Below are 18,558 nucleotides of genomic sequence, written 5' to 3' on the forward strand. Positions count from 1 at the left end.
GAGTAGGTTTAGAGGATGGAGGCTATGAGCCTCACAGGACACCACATGCACTCTGTGATTGACTGGCCTTAACTGGTGCCGCCTTGGTTGGTGTACGATTAGGAGGAAAGCAGGCTACTGCTAAAGCTCAAAGAAATTAAAACCCCTATGCGGCGCTCACACTCCAGGCAGTGAGGGGCACGAACACATACACTAAGTGGTCAGAGTTACTCGGACTGACTGAGAGGGGAAGTGTTGATGCGCAGTCGGTTGCGATCGAGTTGAGGTGAAGTGCAAATGCACGCTCTGACCCGCAGAGGTAGGGAGAACCGTGGCACAAGAGGTGCACGCCCTCTAGCGGCGGCAAAAGACCGCTGCGTACTGGCCCCACGGCCCATTCAAAGTTGAGGAAATTGACCGAGGCAGCAGCGAAAGGAGTGTCGGACCGGTCACGCGGTTGACTACCACATAAAATGTACACTGTAAAAATACAGTACAGTACAATGAAAAGCAATAATGAGAGAAAATAAATGACCGAGGTCCCAGTACATATCTTGAGGGCTGCTAAAGCAGCGAAGAAAGAGGGGAAAGACAGTTGACAGGAGCATATGAAGGGGATTCGTGTTCCTGATTGGTGGATAAACCTCTTCCTTTTTCCTGATGGTTCATGGGAAACGATGTTTTTGTTTGGTTGAATAAGGGTGCTACCTATCTTGAGTATTGTTACAGTGCATTATAATGTGGGCCCTAATCATTTCAACTATGTAAATTCCCAAATCTACAGGTTAGAGACAATTTCTTCAATGCGGAGACAGAATCTTCAATCTTCTCATTGGCACCCTGCTTCCTATGATAAAAATTATACCGGTCAATAGCAACACATACTGTTAAAGAAAAATATTTATCTAGTTCTTCAAAACTGTAATGCTTCTAATGGCCTAGAAAGCATGGCAGCGCGAGCGCGCTAAATAACACACGGGAGCCGGTATAATTGTGTTACACACGCGGCTCCGACTGACTTGCCGAGGCCACGCCTCTTTATTTTAACTCGCTAGCGTCTGACGTCACGCGTCAGCGCTAGCGCACCTCGGCAGCGCGGAAGTCTAGAACGCCTCGCGCGTGCCGAACACTACACTCCTTCCAACCTTTATAAACATTAAGCAAAACATAAAAGCAAAACGATGGGTCTGTTACCAGTCCGCCAGTCCTTACGGGTCACACCATATAGTCCGCCAGCTGGGATGACGGTGCCGGGTTCCTCCTCAGGTTGTAGCGGGACGGGCCGCCTCTGGAAGGGACCACCTCGGGGGTTCTGCGCCTTGGGGTGTTCGGCTCTACCCGGGCTGGGGAGCTGCCAGGCGGGTTACCCCCTGGGGTGGCTGGGACGGGCTGGGAACCCCCATCCTTGCTCCGACCGTCCTCCACTTCCTGATCTCCTCTCGGCTGGTCGGGATCCGGCACCTCGGGCTCGGCCCCGGGACGTGGCGGTGTTCCTGGGTGGACTTTTTTAAAGAAGGACACATCTCGCGTGACTGTTTCCGCGCCTCTTTGAGCGGTCACCATCGTGCCTGTCCGGCGGGTGACCACCCATGGTTGAGGTTCAAAAGGAAGTCTGAACTTGCTGCCTGGGTAGCGGTCCCTCACGTATACTCGATCCTGCTGTTGTATCCTGGACTCCTTCGCTCCTCTTCGCAGGCTGGCGTGGTCGTTCGAGCGCCTCCGGTTGGCTAATGTCTTTTCGTTGGTGGCTTGTGCCGGAACCCAAGTAGGGTGGTGTGGGATCGTGTCACTTACGATTCTCCCCATGGTGGCTGTTCCTGGCGCTGCCTCGGTCGTGACATGGGGGGTCAAACGGTATTCGCGCAGGAAACTGTAGATCGCTCTCTCCAGTGGAGATCCCTCAGCCATGGCGATGCAAATGGTTTTATTGAGTGTCCTCATAAACCTCTCTACCTCTCCATTGGCCTGGGGCCATCGTGGTGTTATCTTGCGGTGAGTGATCCCCCAGCTCTTGAGATACTCTGCGAACTCCTGCCCTTGGAAAGGCGGTCCGTTGTCGGTCTTGACCACCCCGAATATGCCGTGAGTGGCACTGGTTTTTTCGAACTTCGCGATCACCTCCGTGGCTGTCTGGCTCCCCACGATTTCGACCTCTGGGTATTTGGTGAAGTCGTCAATGATGACCAACGCATAACGCCCATCGGGGAGAAGTCCGAAGTCGGCACTCACGCACTCCCATGGTCGCCGAGGATTGTCTTGGGTCGCCACTGGGTGCGGGCGCTCCGGCGGTCCTGCGGCTTGGCACCACGTGCAGGTTCTCACCGTCTGTTCCACCATCGCATCCATGCCTGGGAACCATACTTTGGCTCGGAGCCTGCCCTTTGCCTTTACTACTCCTTGGTGTCCCCGGTGGGCGAGGTCCACTGCTTGTTGAGCGAGGCTGGCCGGCATGATTAGTCTTGGACCCCGCAGAAGACATCCTTGGGCGTCAACGGACAGCTCACTTTTCACCTTCAGGAATGACTCTAGTGTCAGCTTGGCTTGGGGTGTCCGTCTGTTGAGCGAGGCTTGAATTGTCCTCCAATCCCCCGATCTGACGGCCTCCGCTGCTGCTCTCACACATTCATCGCCTTCTGATGCTTCTATTATTGCGGCCAGGCTCATTGGAAGGGGTCGTGACCGCTCCGTCACATACCGGACATACTCCTCCGTATCCTCGGCCTCCTCCTTCTCCTCTGACGTGGCTTTCCGCGGGTGTCGTGACGGGTAGTCCGCTGGGTTCGTGGCCCCTGGTTTGTACTCCACCCGGTAGTCGTACCCTTGCAGTTGGAGTATCCATTTTTCAATCCGGGGCGGCGGCTTCGAGGACGACCCTTGGAATAGAGGAATGAGCGGCTTGTGGTCGGTTGTCACTGTGAAATGATGTCCATACACGTACACATGAAAGTACCGGCATGCCCAGTGGATGGCGATGGCTTCTCGCTCGATTTGAGAGTACCGCTGCTCTGTTTCGGTCAGGGACCGGCTGGCGTAGGCGATGGGGGCCCATTCCTCATTGTCCTGGCGTTGTGTCAGGACCGCTCCCAGCCCAAACGGACTCGCGTCGACTGCCACGTTGGTGGGCTTTGCCGGGTCAAAGTATGACAGGGTAGTGTCCGCGGATAGGGCCGCCTTCGTCGCTTGGAACGCCTGTTCCTGTTCCAGGCCCCACTGCCACGTGGTGGATGACTTGGTCAGCTCCCTGAGGGGTTTAGTGAGGTTGGAGAGGTCCGGAATGAAGCGGCCGCAGAAGTTGACCATGCCCAGGAAACTCCGGGCCTCCGATATGTTCGTCGGAGCTGGGGCATCTTGGACATCCTTCACCTTATCCGGGTCTGGGGCCACCCCTTGGTCCGAGAAGGTATATCCGAAGAAACTGATCTTATTCTGCAGGAACTGACACTTCTCCCGGTGCAGGGTCAGGCCTGACTCCTGAATCCTCTTGAGGACCCCTCTCAATCGCTGGTGGTGCTCCTCTATGGTTGACGCGTATATGAGCAGGTCGTCACTCACGTTGAGCACGCCGGGGAGCCCACTGAGCACCTCTCTGATGGTATTTTGGAATACCTCGGCGGCACTCGAAATGCCGAAGTTTAGGCGCCGATATCGTCTGAGGCCCACATGGTTGGAAAAAGTAGTGATGTACCTCGAGTCCGGATGAAGTGGTTGCTGGTGGTAGCCTGACCGTAGGTCCATCTTTGAAAACCACCTGGCCCCGTTCAGCTCTCCCAGGATGTCATCAATAGTGGGCGTCAGGTGTCGCTCTCTCTTGACCGCAGCATTGGGGAGGCGCATGTCCACACAGATGCGGACTTGTCCTGGCTGCTTCAGCTTCCTGGCGATGACGATCGGGGATACCCACGGGGTTGGCCCACTGACCTTTTCGATGATGCCTTGTCTCTCCAGGGCCTCTAGCTCCTCCTCCACCTTCTGCCGCAGGTGGAAAGCAATCCGCCGGTGCCTCAGCGCCACTGGCTGGACCGACGGGTCGATGTGTAAGGATACTTCCTTTCCTTTCAGGCATCCGATGCCTTTGAAGACTTCTCCAAACTCTTCCAGGATGGTGTCCAGTTCTTCCTCCAGAACTGCCATGGCAAACGATATCAATCTCAACTCTTCGGCCGATTGCCCGCTCAGCAGCATTCCGCTGCCCTCTTCCGTGACATAGACGGTGGTTTTGATGCTCCTCTCGCCATGTTGTAGCTCTGTTTGGAAGCACCCGATGAGGGGAATGGGTGTCTTCTGGCCGTATGCGAACACTCTAATCTTCGCCTCTCTCAGCGGGGGTTTGGCTCGCAGTTGGTGGTAGACGTTGGCGGCCATCAGCTCGATGGAGGCCCCAGTGTCGATTGTCGCCTTTACCTCTTGTTGTTGGACTAGTATGCGACATTTCGGAAGTCTGCGCTTCTTCTTCTGTGGTTGATGGCTTGCAAACACATAATGGACTGGGTACTCTCCGGTGTCGTCGTCCATGTCTTCACTGTCTGCCTCTTAGCGTACCGCATGGGCTGCCTCCTTCTTGGCTCTGGTGGACCGGCACACCGCCGCAAAGTGGTTCATCCACCCGCAGGCGCCGCACTTTTTCCCTCTGGCCGGGCAGTCTTGCAGGCGGTGGGGTTGGCCGCCACAGTACCCACAGTCTTTCTTCTTTGCCTCCGGCTGTCGTTTTCCTCCAGCTTACCTCCCTTTTGGCCGCACTACGTTCACCGTTTCCGCCACTTGCACTTGCTCTGTCTTCACAGGGCGATGTAGGGCTGCCTCCATGTGCGAGGCTCTCGCTTGCGATAGCTCCTTCGACCGTCCGAGGGTGAGGATGTCCGCCAGGGGCTTTCCTTCTTCCTGGAGGACCGTGACGCGAAGCTTAGACGAGTAACACCCCTGTATGATCTGCCCTCGGATCTCTTCCTGTTCGTCGCGGAACCCACACGTGCTGGCTAGCTCCTTCAGCCGGCCATGGAACGCATCCAGAGATTCGTCTGCCTCTTGTTTGGCCTGACGGAAGATGAACCTTTCATAGTCCCTGTTCGCCATGGGCTCAAAGTGGGCGTTGAGCGCGTTCAGCAGTGTGTGGTACGTTTTCGGCGTGGCTTCCACGAGAGTTTTGTAGATGCGGTGGATGTCTTTGCCTCCTAGGTGGAGCAGCAGTGCTCTGCGCCTTTCCCTCGCGATGCCAGCCCTTTCGAAGTAAAATTGCAGGCGGTCTGTCCAATCCTTCCAGCGCGGGGCGAGGGATGACGGGGCACCATCAACGACAAACGGCTCAATGGCGGGGATCGACGCCATCTTGGCACGTGCGCAGCACGCGGTGGAAGCTAGCTTCCTCTCCTCTGCGTCGACGCCACCAGGCGTGCACTCCCTCCGGGCGTTGCGTGTTGGCCTTCCTCGCGCTGCTGCACCAACTGGTGGGCGCGCCTACCTCCAGACGTCGTCCGCGGGACCCTCAGGCGCTTCTGGTTCGAGGCAATCACCCCCGGCAAGGGCCTGGATCAGGAGGAGGGCGCGGCCGTCGTCAAACACCTCGTGGGGGCAGGTGCGGCATCACCTGGGCGAGACATACCCCTTCCAGGCTGTGGATTGGGGCACCGGGGCACACACAGCGTCACCTCCGATGTCAGGATGGACCCTCCGGGCACCTGCAGTGTTCCCCACCAGGCCTCACAGTAGGCTCAGCCAGGGCACCACGAGGGGAGCAGCACACATAGGCTCAGGCACCATGGGAGGACAAGGTGTGCAATGTGGAGCACCCAAAATAGCACAGCAGGGCTCAATTGACCCCTCGTCGCCAGTGTAATGCTTCTAATGGCCTAGAAAGCATGGCAGCGCGAGCGTGCTAAATAACACACGGGAGCCGGTATAATTGTGTTACACACGCGGCTCTGACTGACTTGCCGAGGCCACGCCTCTTTATTTTAACTCACTAGCGTCTGACGTCACGCGTCAGCGCTAGCGCACCGCGGCAGCGCGGAAGGCTAGAACGCCTCGCGCGTGCCGAACACTACAAAAACCATGAGAAAAAACACCACCTTTATCAAACGATCTTTTTTTTTTTTTGCTAAACAGTTGTAGATTTTGAGTCCACCTGGACCTAAACAAAGCAGGAAGATGTTTCCCCCCACTTATGGAGAAAAACTGTTATCATCAAAGGTCGCCAAATATTCCACACAATATTCTTTCAATTCCTCCCATTTCATTGTAGGGTCACCTTCTGTCATCATGTAAGGTTGGGGCAACAGAAGGTGTAACTGATTAATTGTGGTTAAGAATAACAGAATAACAAAATGTACCAAAACAAGACTACCACACCACAATAGTACCACACGAAACTAGCAGGATGTATGTTTTGGATACAGTGCACACAGGCAGATGGCAATTCCACAGAAGGATTAAGTGTTGACCAGTGTACACTAGAGTCCCAGTTCATCATATGAAGATTCCACTTTATCTTGATAAACGAATAGCATGCTCCCAAAGCGCTCCAAAAAATGCAAAGAAGCTTGTTAAAAAGTACAGCAATCATAATTTGACTGCATAAAGATGGCAGACAATGTTGCCTTAGGCACATGAATGCATGTTCGACAATGTATCAAAACCTATAGACAAACATAAAAGGCCTGCCAACGTTGCGTCCACATGAAAACGGCGTGCTCCTGACTTGGTCAGATAATTTAGGGCCGACCTAAGATGGCTTCCCTGGCCATCTAGTGTTCAGAGGCGTCGGGTGGGAGAAGGACGCGGGGAGCTCACCCAGCGCGCTCCAAAGACGTTGCATTAATTGCAGGCAACAAAGAGTTGACTGGTGCAGCGCAAGGAAGCCCTATGCTGGGAAAAGCGGTAGGAGGTACAAAAGTGGATACAAGCCTCTTAAAAATTACCCCAAGCGACAAAACATACCTTCCAAGCGGGAGGCCTGAAGTCCGCTAATGAAGATTAATCAAGGACGATCAATGTAGTCCCACATAATTATCCAGTTCTGCGTGGGCCGCAGGCTTGATAGTTCGTTTCCAATTGTAAAGTGTCAATAAATGGTCATAACATCATTTTCCAAAATTTTGATTATGTCTTCTATAGCCTGTAAGGAGCACAACCATCTGCCGAGCTGCCAGTTACACTCTGCTACATTCCACCTGTCATACGGACCTCTGGAATGTTAGCAAGCGCAGCTAACCAGACTCCACTATAACATGCGGATTCTGATGTTTATTGCACCAAAGTCGCAGAACACAGTTAATGCCGTATGCTATTCTCCGGTTACATGTTAGCAGGTTTGACATACTGAAATTTAACAAAAATTGAGGTATTTAATGCACAGTTATCAGATGTGTTAAATACAACCAAAATTATAATTCCGACCTATGCGCTAACAGGGGTTTACGGAAGGGTCGGAAAACAAAAATCCACTCGTAATGAGGCCCCAAGTCTCCTGGTTCCATGTTTCTAACAAGTCCATGACACCGATTAGGTGGCAGTGATTCTGATGACAAGCCCCAGGGGCTGCCCAGTCAGGGTAAATGCTTCTCTGTTGTGAGCCGTCCAGGTTTAGAATGGGCAATATGCATGGTGGATAACGATATTTACCATTGCTCTTTCAGAGTTAAGACTATTTCAACTCTATTTTGATACCAGAGTTGTTCATTTTCTAAAATGGTCTCTTAATACTGCCAACTGACACAGCGCCACTGTGTATCAAATTATTTCGGCTCCTTTCTCGCGGTCACCCGGTGATGAGCCAAAGTCATACGGAGGCAGGGAAAACGAGCTGAAAACCACTGTAAAAAGTGGATTTCCAGCTTGTTTTCTGAGGCTGTAAGCAGACGATGTCCATTAAAAGGTGTGAAAACGCCGCAGGACATTTGCCACAGCTTCGATGACACTTTGCCTTGGTTTTTTTTGAGAGGGGGTGAGGGGCAGAGTGCCTCTTTGATAACTCTGGGCACCAAGGCCCACCCCCTCCTCACACGGTGAAGTAATTTTGTACGTTTATTTATTTATGCGTTTTTATATAGCGTGAACTTTACCCGAAGGTGTCAGAACGCTTTACAATACAACCAGTTACATTGCATAAGGGCTTCAGAGTACATGAATTACATAAAAGATACGAAATAGATAAACTCTAAACTCACATAAGAATGGTAGTAAGTACATACATCTACTACAGATACCAGTGGTTAGAGTTACATATATACAAGTTGCGAATTCACTCAAGATTATATTTTAAGAAAAGTTGAGGCGATTATGGTTGGACAAATATATATTACATATTTACAGAGCAAGAACTTCTTGCCATTGCTGGGGTTTTTGCGGTGCTCATTTATCCAGGCCTTCAGGGTGTTGTTGCAATCACAGGCGGCGATCTAGGGCCTGGAGGGATCCCCGAGCTGGTGGTGGACGGAGGTGTAGAAGGCCGGGTTGTGGGGGGCGAAGACGGCTTGTTGGGCCTGTTCTTGAACTCGTGCTGGGTGACAACTATTGGAAGGGGGGTAGCTTGGCGCTGTAGGGCATGAAGGTTCCATAGCCGGTGTGAGGGAGTTCGTAAATGGAGGAAAGGTAGTCATTGGTTCGGTGCTGTGGGAGAGAGACTGGATTAGAGGGAGCCGGCCAGTTTGCGATGCGCCACGAAGTGACCCCCTGAACGGGGTAAATTGAGTTGGCAGGTATGGTCTCTTAAAAGTAGCAACACCAAGCAGTCAAGGCCAGGTGGTGGTAAAGGGATTAGAACCCAAATATTATGAGGATAGTAATTAAACTGGAAGTGCAGTCTCCGGCCGGATTTTATATCTTAAACCAGCCTAATTTCGATGGGGGTGTGAATTTCTCCCCACGTTCCCAAAAAAAGACTACGCTGTTCACAGTTCTCCCTGGTCCCCCAATAACGTATTTTGGTCCCACCGCGCGCGCAATGTGTCCTGCGATGTGATAATGGGAAGTTCGCCTCCCTTGCCAGTCTCTTGTTGCAGAGCACTGAAACACAAAATACATTTTCCGCTGATTGGTCCTCAGCCGGGTTTATCTACCGTAGACACTCGTTGCTGGGTTGTAAGTAACCAGCGTAGAAGTTTACCGAACTTCCCTTCACTCGCGGTGGGTGTCAGTGAATTAAGTCTTTTTTCTCTGTCTCTGGCTCGGTGACGTTTAAGTCACGTGTCAACCCCAAACGAACGATGGTGTTTACCGGGAGGCGTCTGGGGTTTTTGACTGGCGGAGAGGTGGGCTGCTGACTCCCGAGGGTGAGCCGAGGGGAAGAGGATGCTGAGCCGCCTCCAGGAGCTAAAGCGAGAGGAGGAAACGCTTCTCAAGATCAAAGCAGCATTGCACGATCAACTAAATCGCTTAAAGGTATGTATTTGTACTGAAAATAGTATAATTCCTAAACAAGGGTCTTTGTAAATTATATGGGCATGTGATGAGCGAAAGCAAACTCCCGCAATTGTACCCTTTATTTACCTTGGGAAGTCGCACTACCGCGATTGAGGCACAGATGCAGTCCTCTAAAAAAAACCTCTACGTACTTTGTTATTGTCTTGTGACAGTCAGTTCCATATACTCTGCTTCTAGCCTTGTTCTTTGGGTCTTCAAGTTACACTCTTCAGGAGTGATTCGCACTGACTTAGAGGTGAGATACCTATCTCACCTCTAAGTCAGTGCGAATCATCTTTCTCAGGGAAAAAAAGTATCTCTTTGTGTTTTGCCCCTTTTGGAAAGGCCACGTGCTGGTAGAGAAAAAAATAAAATGTGTGTAAATTGCTCAGCATTCTTTTGTACAATGACGAGCACCCCTCTTACTTGCTTTAATCGTTTAGCAATTATTTAGGCAGCTCCCTAGTGATTTCTTCATGTGTTTTTTTTTGTTTTTAGGTCGAGCACTCGAGACCTTTTGTATATACTTATTATATACTTATATTATGTATTTTGTGGGCTCTGGAGATCAGCCCTAGGACTTGTCTTGTCTGCTTCCGCTTAGGGACTTTTTTTCTGTTCAACTGCCTCTATTTAACTGATAAAATACCAGAATCACTTTAGCATTGTCTAGATTCCGGTCCATAGAAATTGTCTTCCACGAGCACCTGTAGACAATAATAGTTTTTTCAAATCTTGTATTTTCAGTGATATGACCACCGAAGGCCCTGATTTTATATTAAAAACAGAGCTTTGGACTATACCATTTCCTGCTGAAAGGCAATATTTCTCTCCATTTGTTCCTATACCTGGCGTGTCAAGCAGTTTGTAGCTTACTTTCCCTCCATGTTAAAGAACAGATGTTTCAGCACCCAGGTTAATGTGCTGCATAGCTAAATACATATGAGGTCCCGAAAGCGAGACCGATTGCATTGCAAATGCTTGTTTATTTTAGGTTTACATTTCAAGACGGAAAACGATTAGATTGCACTGTTTTTCCATTTTTTTCCTTTACTGGCATGTTCATAAGGTCATAGCCCAGGCCAGTAAACAACAGAATGGCCAGGTGGCAACTTCAAGGTCAGGACAAGTGCTTGCTCAAACCAGGCTGAATCCAGGGCCGGACTGGCCATAGCGGGCACCGGGTGTTTCCCTGGTAGGCCGCTAGGGTGGGGGCTGGTTTTGGTCCCCTGGGGGGGCCGGTTTTGTTACCGGGGGTCGGCAATATCGGCCCCCGGTAACAAAATCGTCTGAAACCGGCCCTCGCAAACTTCACGGCTGCACTCCCCCTCACTGCAGGGGGGGGGCAGCTGAGCAGTTTGCCAGGGCCGGTTTCTGTTCCCAATCCGGCCCTGGCTGAATCGCACACCTTATGAGGAGGGCTAGTAACAGAATTTAAAACGTGACTTTGCTTAGACCTCTACTTTGTGCTGAGCTGCTTTTTGACTGCTGAAGAGGATGCAGGAAGTTATTTAATCACAGGATCACAAAGCCCAACCCACCTGCTGAATAGCTCCTGAAGTCTAGCCCCGTACATGATTAGTTTACCCAGTACAAGTTTTTTCTTTGCATTCTGGAGTATGTAATGCTAATGGATCAATAGGACTCCAAATCCAAGTATATAAAAAAACACATGGACGAGCATCTAAACCAGTCTTGAAAACTTGAGCGCTCTCTGCTCAAACATGTAGCAGACATATGCATCTCATTTTCCATATTTTATCTGGTCACATGTGGTTATCAATTCAGTGCTATTGTCATTCTGTTTTAACAAGTGTTTGATGTTTCTTCACCTTATCACATTTATTTAGTTTTTAAAAATCATTTTAGCGACGTATTGTAATAGCTTTTTAAAGCCCTTTCTACCCCTGTGAAAGGATAAAAGCGTTTTATGGCGAGTAGCTTGCTACTCCAGAAGCCAAGGTTAGTTCTTTATTTGGCGTTTTGTTTATTGGGGTTAGGCTTGTGTTTTCAAAATTCATCCTTCTATGTATTTACCCCCTTTTGTTGTGGAATTAAGTTAGATTTGATTGCTAGTGGGAGATTCAGGGGTATGCTACTTTGTGTGAATGGGCAATGTAGAGAAGGATTAGAGTATTGATAGACTGCAAGCAATCATTTATCAGTTTCTAAAGATAGGAGGTATTGTGGGAAATGGATTAAGATGTGGGCAATTCACAAAAATAAAAATGGAATGAAATTCAGAGGTCATGCAGTATTATCAAGTTGAAAGAAGAACAGAGCAACTTTGGATAGGACTCTCATCCTACAAGTATTGGTTGTAATTAGGGCTCCTTGTTTTCCGTTTTTACTGATTCATACTGATAAATGCAAACCGAAAACCATTTATTTTCCTGTCTGTATTTATTTTAAAATGTGGATAAAAACGGAAATTGGGTTGTTTTTTGAGCGATTCTAAATGCTGTCAATCATGACTACTGTTGATCGAAAGGTAAGGGGGTTTTAAAAAAAAAAGTCGCACTATCGTGATTGAGGCACATATGCAGTCCTCTAAAAAAAACCTCTACGTACTTTGTTATTGTCTTGTGACAGTCAGTTCCATATCCTCTGCTTCTAGCCTTGTGCTTTGGGTCTTCAAGTTACACTCTTCAGGAGTGATTCGCACTGACTTAGAGGTGAGATAGGTTTGCCATCTCTCTCAGGCGAAAAAAAAGTATCTCTGTGTTTTGCCCCTTTTGGAAAGGCCACGTGCTGGTAGAGAAAAAAATAAAAATAAAAAGTGTGTAAATTGCTTAGCATTCTTTTGTACAATGACGAGCACCCCTCTTACTTGCTTTAATCGTTTAGCAATTATTTAGGCAGCTCCCTAGTGACTTCTTCATGTGTTTTTTTTTTTGTTTTTTTGTTTTTAGGTCGAGCATTCGAGACCTTTTGTATATTATTTTTTTTTTTTTTAATAAAGAGCCTTAAACAGCAATAGTTATGCTCATTTTAATATCATGCACATTTTAATATCATGGTTGTGCATATTTTATGATCTGAGTATGTTTATATCCCTGAAACCTGTCAGTTGTTCATGCACGAGTGCATATTTATCGGACAAATAAAGTAGAAATGTACTCATTTCAGATTCATTTTTTCACAAAACCCCAAATAAATATGGGTAAATACATATAAAATTAGCAAAAAATAAATATGGATAAATACAGACGGAAATGCCCAAAAAATAAATACCATATAACAGGGAGCCCTAGTTGTAATCCATTTCATAAGCAATGTCTAACCAACGGTACCTTGGTATTGTCTCTACAATCAGATTCCTCTTAAAATTATTGTTATGGTCTGGTTCCTGGTTGGCAGTGCCTAGAAATGGTTTAGGTGGCAGAATTGCACTTTACCTGTTTCTGAAATATAACGGCATAAGTATATTTCCTTTTCAGGTATTGTATTCTGTTTGCAAAACAACTGTTCAGATTAGATTTTTCACTTGGGCTCCAGAATTTGAAATATAACTGCATAAGTATATTTCCTTCTCAGGTATTGTATTGCTGTTTGCAAAAAAACTGTTCAGTATAGATTTTTCACTTATGCACCAGAATAAAAAAAATGTCTGAATGAGCTACTCCTCGTGCCCGTTTCTGAACAACTTTTCTATGGTCTGCAACAGAGAGGAGTGTGGGATCCTATGCATTTTCCCCACTAGATGCATCATTCCATGTTGGCTATCCATCCTTTTCTGGATTCCGCTTTGCATTTTGGCACTTTTATTTTTTGCAAGGCTTCAAGTATGAGAAGGTTAAGAAAGATAAGCTTCTACTTCGAGAAATAGAATAGGGGAAATACTTTGAGAAATAGGACAAATGGAACATCTGTATTGAGGATGAGTGACTGGCATAGGGGTGGGGAATGATGTACCTTTTTGTATTTTAGATATCGTGATATTTGCCATTGAGTCGAATAGTTGAATAGACAAGCATTGGTAGTGTCAGTTGGGCTTGCTGACCTTTACATTCATCCAAGACTAATTGGTATTGCCAATGCTTGTTTATGTTAGTCTTTTAATGCCTGTCAAGATCGATGTTGTATCTTCTACATTTCCGCAGCAGTTTTTCTAGTGACTAATACGTGGCACTGAAATGCAACAAACTGAGGTTGTTTCAAGTGGCTCGGTTTTCTTGGATGCAGTGGAGTTTGGAGCAGGATAAATAATAATCTTCTGACGGCAAAACCAAAAATCTCATGTTTGTGGATCAAACACAGGAAGAGGGAAGCGCAAAATAATAATGGCACTGATTGTCACGAAAGCCACCCAGTCTCGAGTAACAATTGGATTTGTGGTGTATTGTTTACAATGCTGTGTTCAACAGACAGCTGGAACTGTCTGCAGCAAAACAGCAAAAATGAGTGGGGGGTTAGTTTGAAGAAATAAGGGAGGCTTGACTTCATACAAATTTTGACTTGCATCAGTAAATGAAAATGCTTTTTTCTCAATCTATATGTTATGTAATATGTGTGAGAATCCTGTAATTTCTGGATGTTTCTATTGCTAAAGAGTGGAACCTCAGGCTTGACAAATTCAGTTAGCGTTACTGTAGGGTGACTGATCCTAGGAAAATACTTTTGATCCTGAACTGGAAACCAGGCATTTGAAAGCTACATTTATCTAATATCTGGTGTGAATTATTAAGAGTCTGCATGCTGGTACTTGCAGTTTGTTTCTTATTTATAAGTTCAACAGATGCTACAGTACAAGCATCATGATGTTAAAATGAAAACAGAAGTGCAGGACTACTCTCATCTATCATAGGACACCTTTAGATTATACTCCCAAAATGCATCCATACGAATCTGCAGTGATGGTGTTTTACTTAAAAAATGTAAGCCAGGCTTTAGTTTCTGTAGGAATGCCCAGGACTAAATGTCTTTTTAATGGGTTGGAAGTTCTTTTTTTCTGCTTCTATAGCAGTCGGTAACCTGTCCGGTAGTGTGATTTTACCGGGAATGTCCCAGGACTTGGGTACTAATGCACTCTAAATGAAAATTTAAGTTAATCCCTGTGTACACTTGATTCTCGAAGGGTAGCAACGACTGTGTGAACTTTGCATTATTCAAGTAAAGATTCAAAGTACCTTTACCACATTAACCGAGAGGTGGAGGGTAGGCCACTGAAGGTCTTCCCCACCCCCGAGAATTTATGAAAACACAAAATTGAATACCGTAGCATCAGAAAAGACGAGAGAGACACGATGTGGTGTTTCATAATCGTACAGCAACCATCAGGAATCCACAATTTTTGGATGTCACAGGACTTCTGCTGTGCTTATGAGGAAAGTCATCCTTTATGGAAGAGGAAGCCTCACACACATAACAGTGTCATGCTTCATCATCAGCATCCTCTCCCCACCCTGGTGGGTCAGTGCCACTGGGGTGGACTCAGCCTCCTCGAAGACATAAAGGAGGGAGGTAGTTCGTTGATTAAAAACTACTGGACAAGGCGGGATCCACACTATATAAAAATATCTCATAGTTCCTTGGTATTTCACCTTTATTGGTGGGGAGCCTGGGTACATCTAAAACCAAGAATGAGCAGGTATACAGAGGATTGTGGATCAAAACAGTCTCCTATCTGCCAACATATTTCTGTCCATCAATTATACCCTAGCAGGTCTGTGACATTCTTCAGGACTTATGGATCCCTTCACTAGCGTTAATGGCCTCATAGACAATTGTTGCTATACAGTATAAGCTACCTTTATCCCAGGATATCCTACCTGACACTTTTGATAGGTTAGCCCTAGACTTTAGCAGGTATCGGCTTCATGGTCAAGGAAAGGGTGATGTCCTTTGGAGTCACACATTCGTCAGTTGGTACACCACACGGGGTTACCTACTTGTAACCTTTCCCGACAGATTCAAAGTACACCACCACTGTGACTAGTGTAATGTCCTTCACATTTTGCTTTCATATGTTAAAGAGACCACTCAGGCGTATCAAAAGTTCTTTTTGAGAAGGGCAGGTCAATGTCACGTCTTGAAAGTGACATCAGGAGATGGCAGGTGGGGTGATCACTCAGATATTTCAGTGATTTTTCTTTTTTTAAAAACCCTTATTAATTTTATAATCATTAGTCTTCCTTCAGTTTCTTTATGTGGCTTTAATAGAGGCTCTGTAGACCTAAGTGGGGTCAGGGTTCCCGATTTCCAGACCAGTCATGGAAAGTAAACACCTCTGAGGGCAGTGTTAATGCGCAAATTGACAATGATGCCGTTCGTAGGTCACGGTTGTCATGAAAATCAAAGTTGGAATTTGTCATATTCTGCTTCTGGTTCTGTTTACAAAATTGAAAATAATTATGTTGTAGGTAGGCCATTGTTCAAATCCATATATGCAGTATGTTCATGGGTGAGGACCCATGGGGGTGAGAATTACCTGCTTTGTATTGAGTGGTTCCGTTCTCTATCGTTTATTTCCGTGAACACACCTTGCAACTAAATAGTTGCTGTTCGATAAATAATGTTGTACACAACTTGATGATCTCCTGTGGTGTTATAATGTTGCGGACGCGCTCCCTTACTTGGCGTCTTCATAGATTAAAAAGTTTTATTGCAGGAAATATTCCTGGGAAGACATGGGGACGTAGCATGATTATGTGGTGCCCTAAAGTTTTCAAATGTTGTAGTTCAATCAAAACTCTGATTGGGATTGAAGGCTATGGCATTGGTCAAGTTGGTTTGGCCCATTTGACTCTAACGTAAGACTCAGGGGGATGAGGAAAAATATTGTCCAATTCTGGTTTGGAAAGGAGACCGTTATGCTATGGGGTTGGCCTTTGTGATGATGATGGGCCAGTCAGGGAAAGATGCAAGATCATCAGACAACAAGCCTTCTTAATGTTGATGTCCTCGAATAAGTTCTGGCCAGCTGAGCAGGAAAGACTTTGTAGCTCTTGGGCAGCTCATCACCTCGAGACGAACTCTGCATGCAGTCTGCTAGGCCTTGCTTGTGTCCTCATGCTCCAGCAGTACACATATGCTGAGCTCTGCTGAGCTAGCAGCAGTGCTTCTTCTTGAAGGATGTTCATGATTTAGATTAAATATGAATCGGTGCAAACCTGCTCTTGTAAAAACTTTTTCCATAATTGTTTCAAAAAGAATGACTTGCATCAGGTTGCAGGATCCAATCTGTTCAAACTTGCTCTGCCTTTGCTTTTGAGGGTTCCCATTTATTCCCGCCACCCTTCTTATATTTCTTTAAATGTTACATTTAATAATTTGTGACCAATGTGTCAATTTTCTTGATGCTTTTCACAATACATCAAAGCTTGAACTCTCTGTGTAGAAAACTATCTTTAATTTTCTTATTACAATCTGGTTGTGACTGGTCACTTGCAGTAAGACAGTGATTTTGATACTCCGCTGCAATAGTTTAATAAAGTTGAGTTGTGACCTATTAATGCCTGCTGCAAGAGCCAACAGACCACGCAAGAAGAAGGCCATGGTGTAGAGTAAAAAATGTCCTAAGAATTAGTTTCAATTCCATTAAGGGCACAGAGAATTATGATTTTATCTAATTTGTCTCAGTAGCCATCTAAACCATATAAACATCCACATCAGAAGACTACATATCTCTTAGTGACAAAACAAATCGAGACAACTAATAGCAGGGCAGTCAGCACCCATATAACAGACCTCAAGTAAACAGTATGTCCTCTTACTATGTACAAACAGAATCTATCTTAGATGCCCGTTTCCTAATTACTGAAAGCCATGCTTCTGCTCCATTTCTTAAAAAAAATTAAGAAATATGTTTAATATTGTAATTGTCAACATACCTCCAAACCACATGTAAACTAAATATATTAGCACATAGCAACCATCCTAACCTCATGAAATATAATGACTCCAGATTAGAGGAATTTCATTAACAAAGAACAGATACTTACATTAAGAAATACCCAACCCAACTCAGTTGTCATCATTTCTTTTCTTGAAGGGTGTGTATGCTGATTATCAGAAACAGGATGGGCTACTCCTCTCCTCTGTGTCTTTAATAGAAGTGAAGCTTTTCAGCACAATAAGTCTGCCTTTTGTTAATCTAAGTCAGGGCTGGAAGTGAGACGTATGCAAGTTTAAAACGTACCTGCCACCAATCACGCAAGCACCATCACTGACTTGAAATGAAACGTTAAAATAATTGAGGACCAATGAGCCCCTGTTAGAATATCCTCTAGTCGTCGGCTTAAAGAAAAGCCATAAGATGCCTCAGCACGTCTGGTAGAGTTTGCACTGAAAGCAGAGACATCTATGCCTTCCTAACTTATAACCCATTTTACCTGTATGGCAATAGTCGGTGAGGAGACTGGACCAAAAGGTTTCTGGGTGGAAATAAGCCGTTGATGAGGTCTCGGATCCTCCACCATCTTCTCGTAGGCCTTGAGGCACCTTACCACACAAAGTTTAGGGCAATTCGGGAAGCTTCTTGGGCCACTCCTCAAGTATTGGATTTTATTCTCCCTTAAATGAAGAACATGACCAATTCAGAATGCTTCCTAGTTGTGATCACCAATGCTTGAATGTCTGAGACTCTCTTACAGGACATGAGTCAAGCAACATGGCTAACATGCCTGAAAGTCTTCTCCTAGAGAGAAACTGATTTTCCACCCAGGACAAAATTACTTTATGGACTGAATTTGCATCCCAAAGATTGGAATATTTTGGCTCTGGAAGAAGGGAAAGATGACCCCCGGTGGCCTCCCCCCACACCCTTCATTAACCTGCATACGAAAGAATGATTGCGAATGGGGAGGCCATCAATTGGCAAATAGCCCACCGAAATTACTGATCTTTAGGCATTGACCATTCTGCAAGTGAAACTATTGCATGTCAGCTCGGAAAGGAAATTCAGTATGTTAATAGTTCTGGACCCACAGGTTCAAAATCCTGTCCCAAGTGCCAATGGGACCATGTTCTCCAAAATGATTTGTATTGCTTAACTGTATACTCTGAGCAAGTCGTCCTGATGTAGTCCATAGCTTGAATAAAAAAGCCTGGCTTGCTAGCGTTACCTGAAATCCTCCATGCCATTAGGCAAATTGATCTCATCGCAGTACCATCTGGTGAGTTGCCTCAATTGTCCCTGAGAATGTTCGGACAATTGGGGGTGAGGTGTTTTGTACAATCTCAAGA

General features: G+C 46.4%; 1 protein-coding gene across 1 annotated transcript in view; it reads left to right on the forward strand.

Annotated features, from left to right (window-relative positions):
- The first annotated feature begins 9,040 nt into the window (after positions 1–9,040).
- SNAPC5 (small nuclear RNA activating complex polypeptide 5) overlaps positions 9,041–18,558 on the forward strand; it is a 71,618-nt gene continuing 62,100 nt past the window's right edge. The window contains exon 1 of the mRNA XM_085644618.1: positions 9,041–9,351. Within this exon, the coding sequence (XP_085500744.1) occupies positions 9,262–9,351 (90 nt within the window). The 5' untranslated portion in view covers positions 9,041–9,261. The remainder of the gene's footprint in view (positions 9,352–18,558) is intronic.

The sequence above is a fragment of the Triturus cristatus genome, chromosome 3_1 (assembly GCF_964204655.1).
Source record: "Triturus cristatus chromosome 3_1, aTriCri1.1, whole genome shotgun sequence".
In the NCBI taxonomy this organism is placed as follows: domain Eukaryota; kingdom Metazoa; phylum Chordata; class Amphibia; order Caudata; family Salamandridae; genus Triturus; species Triturus cristatus.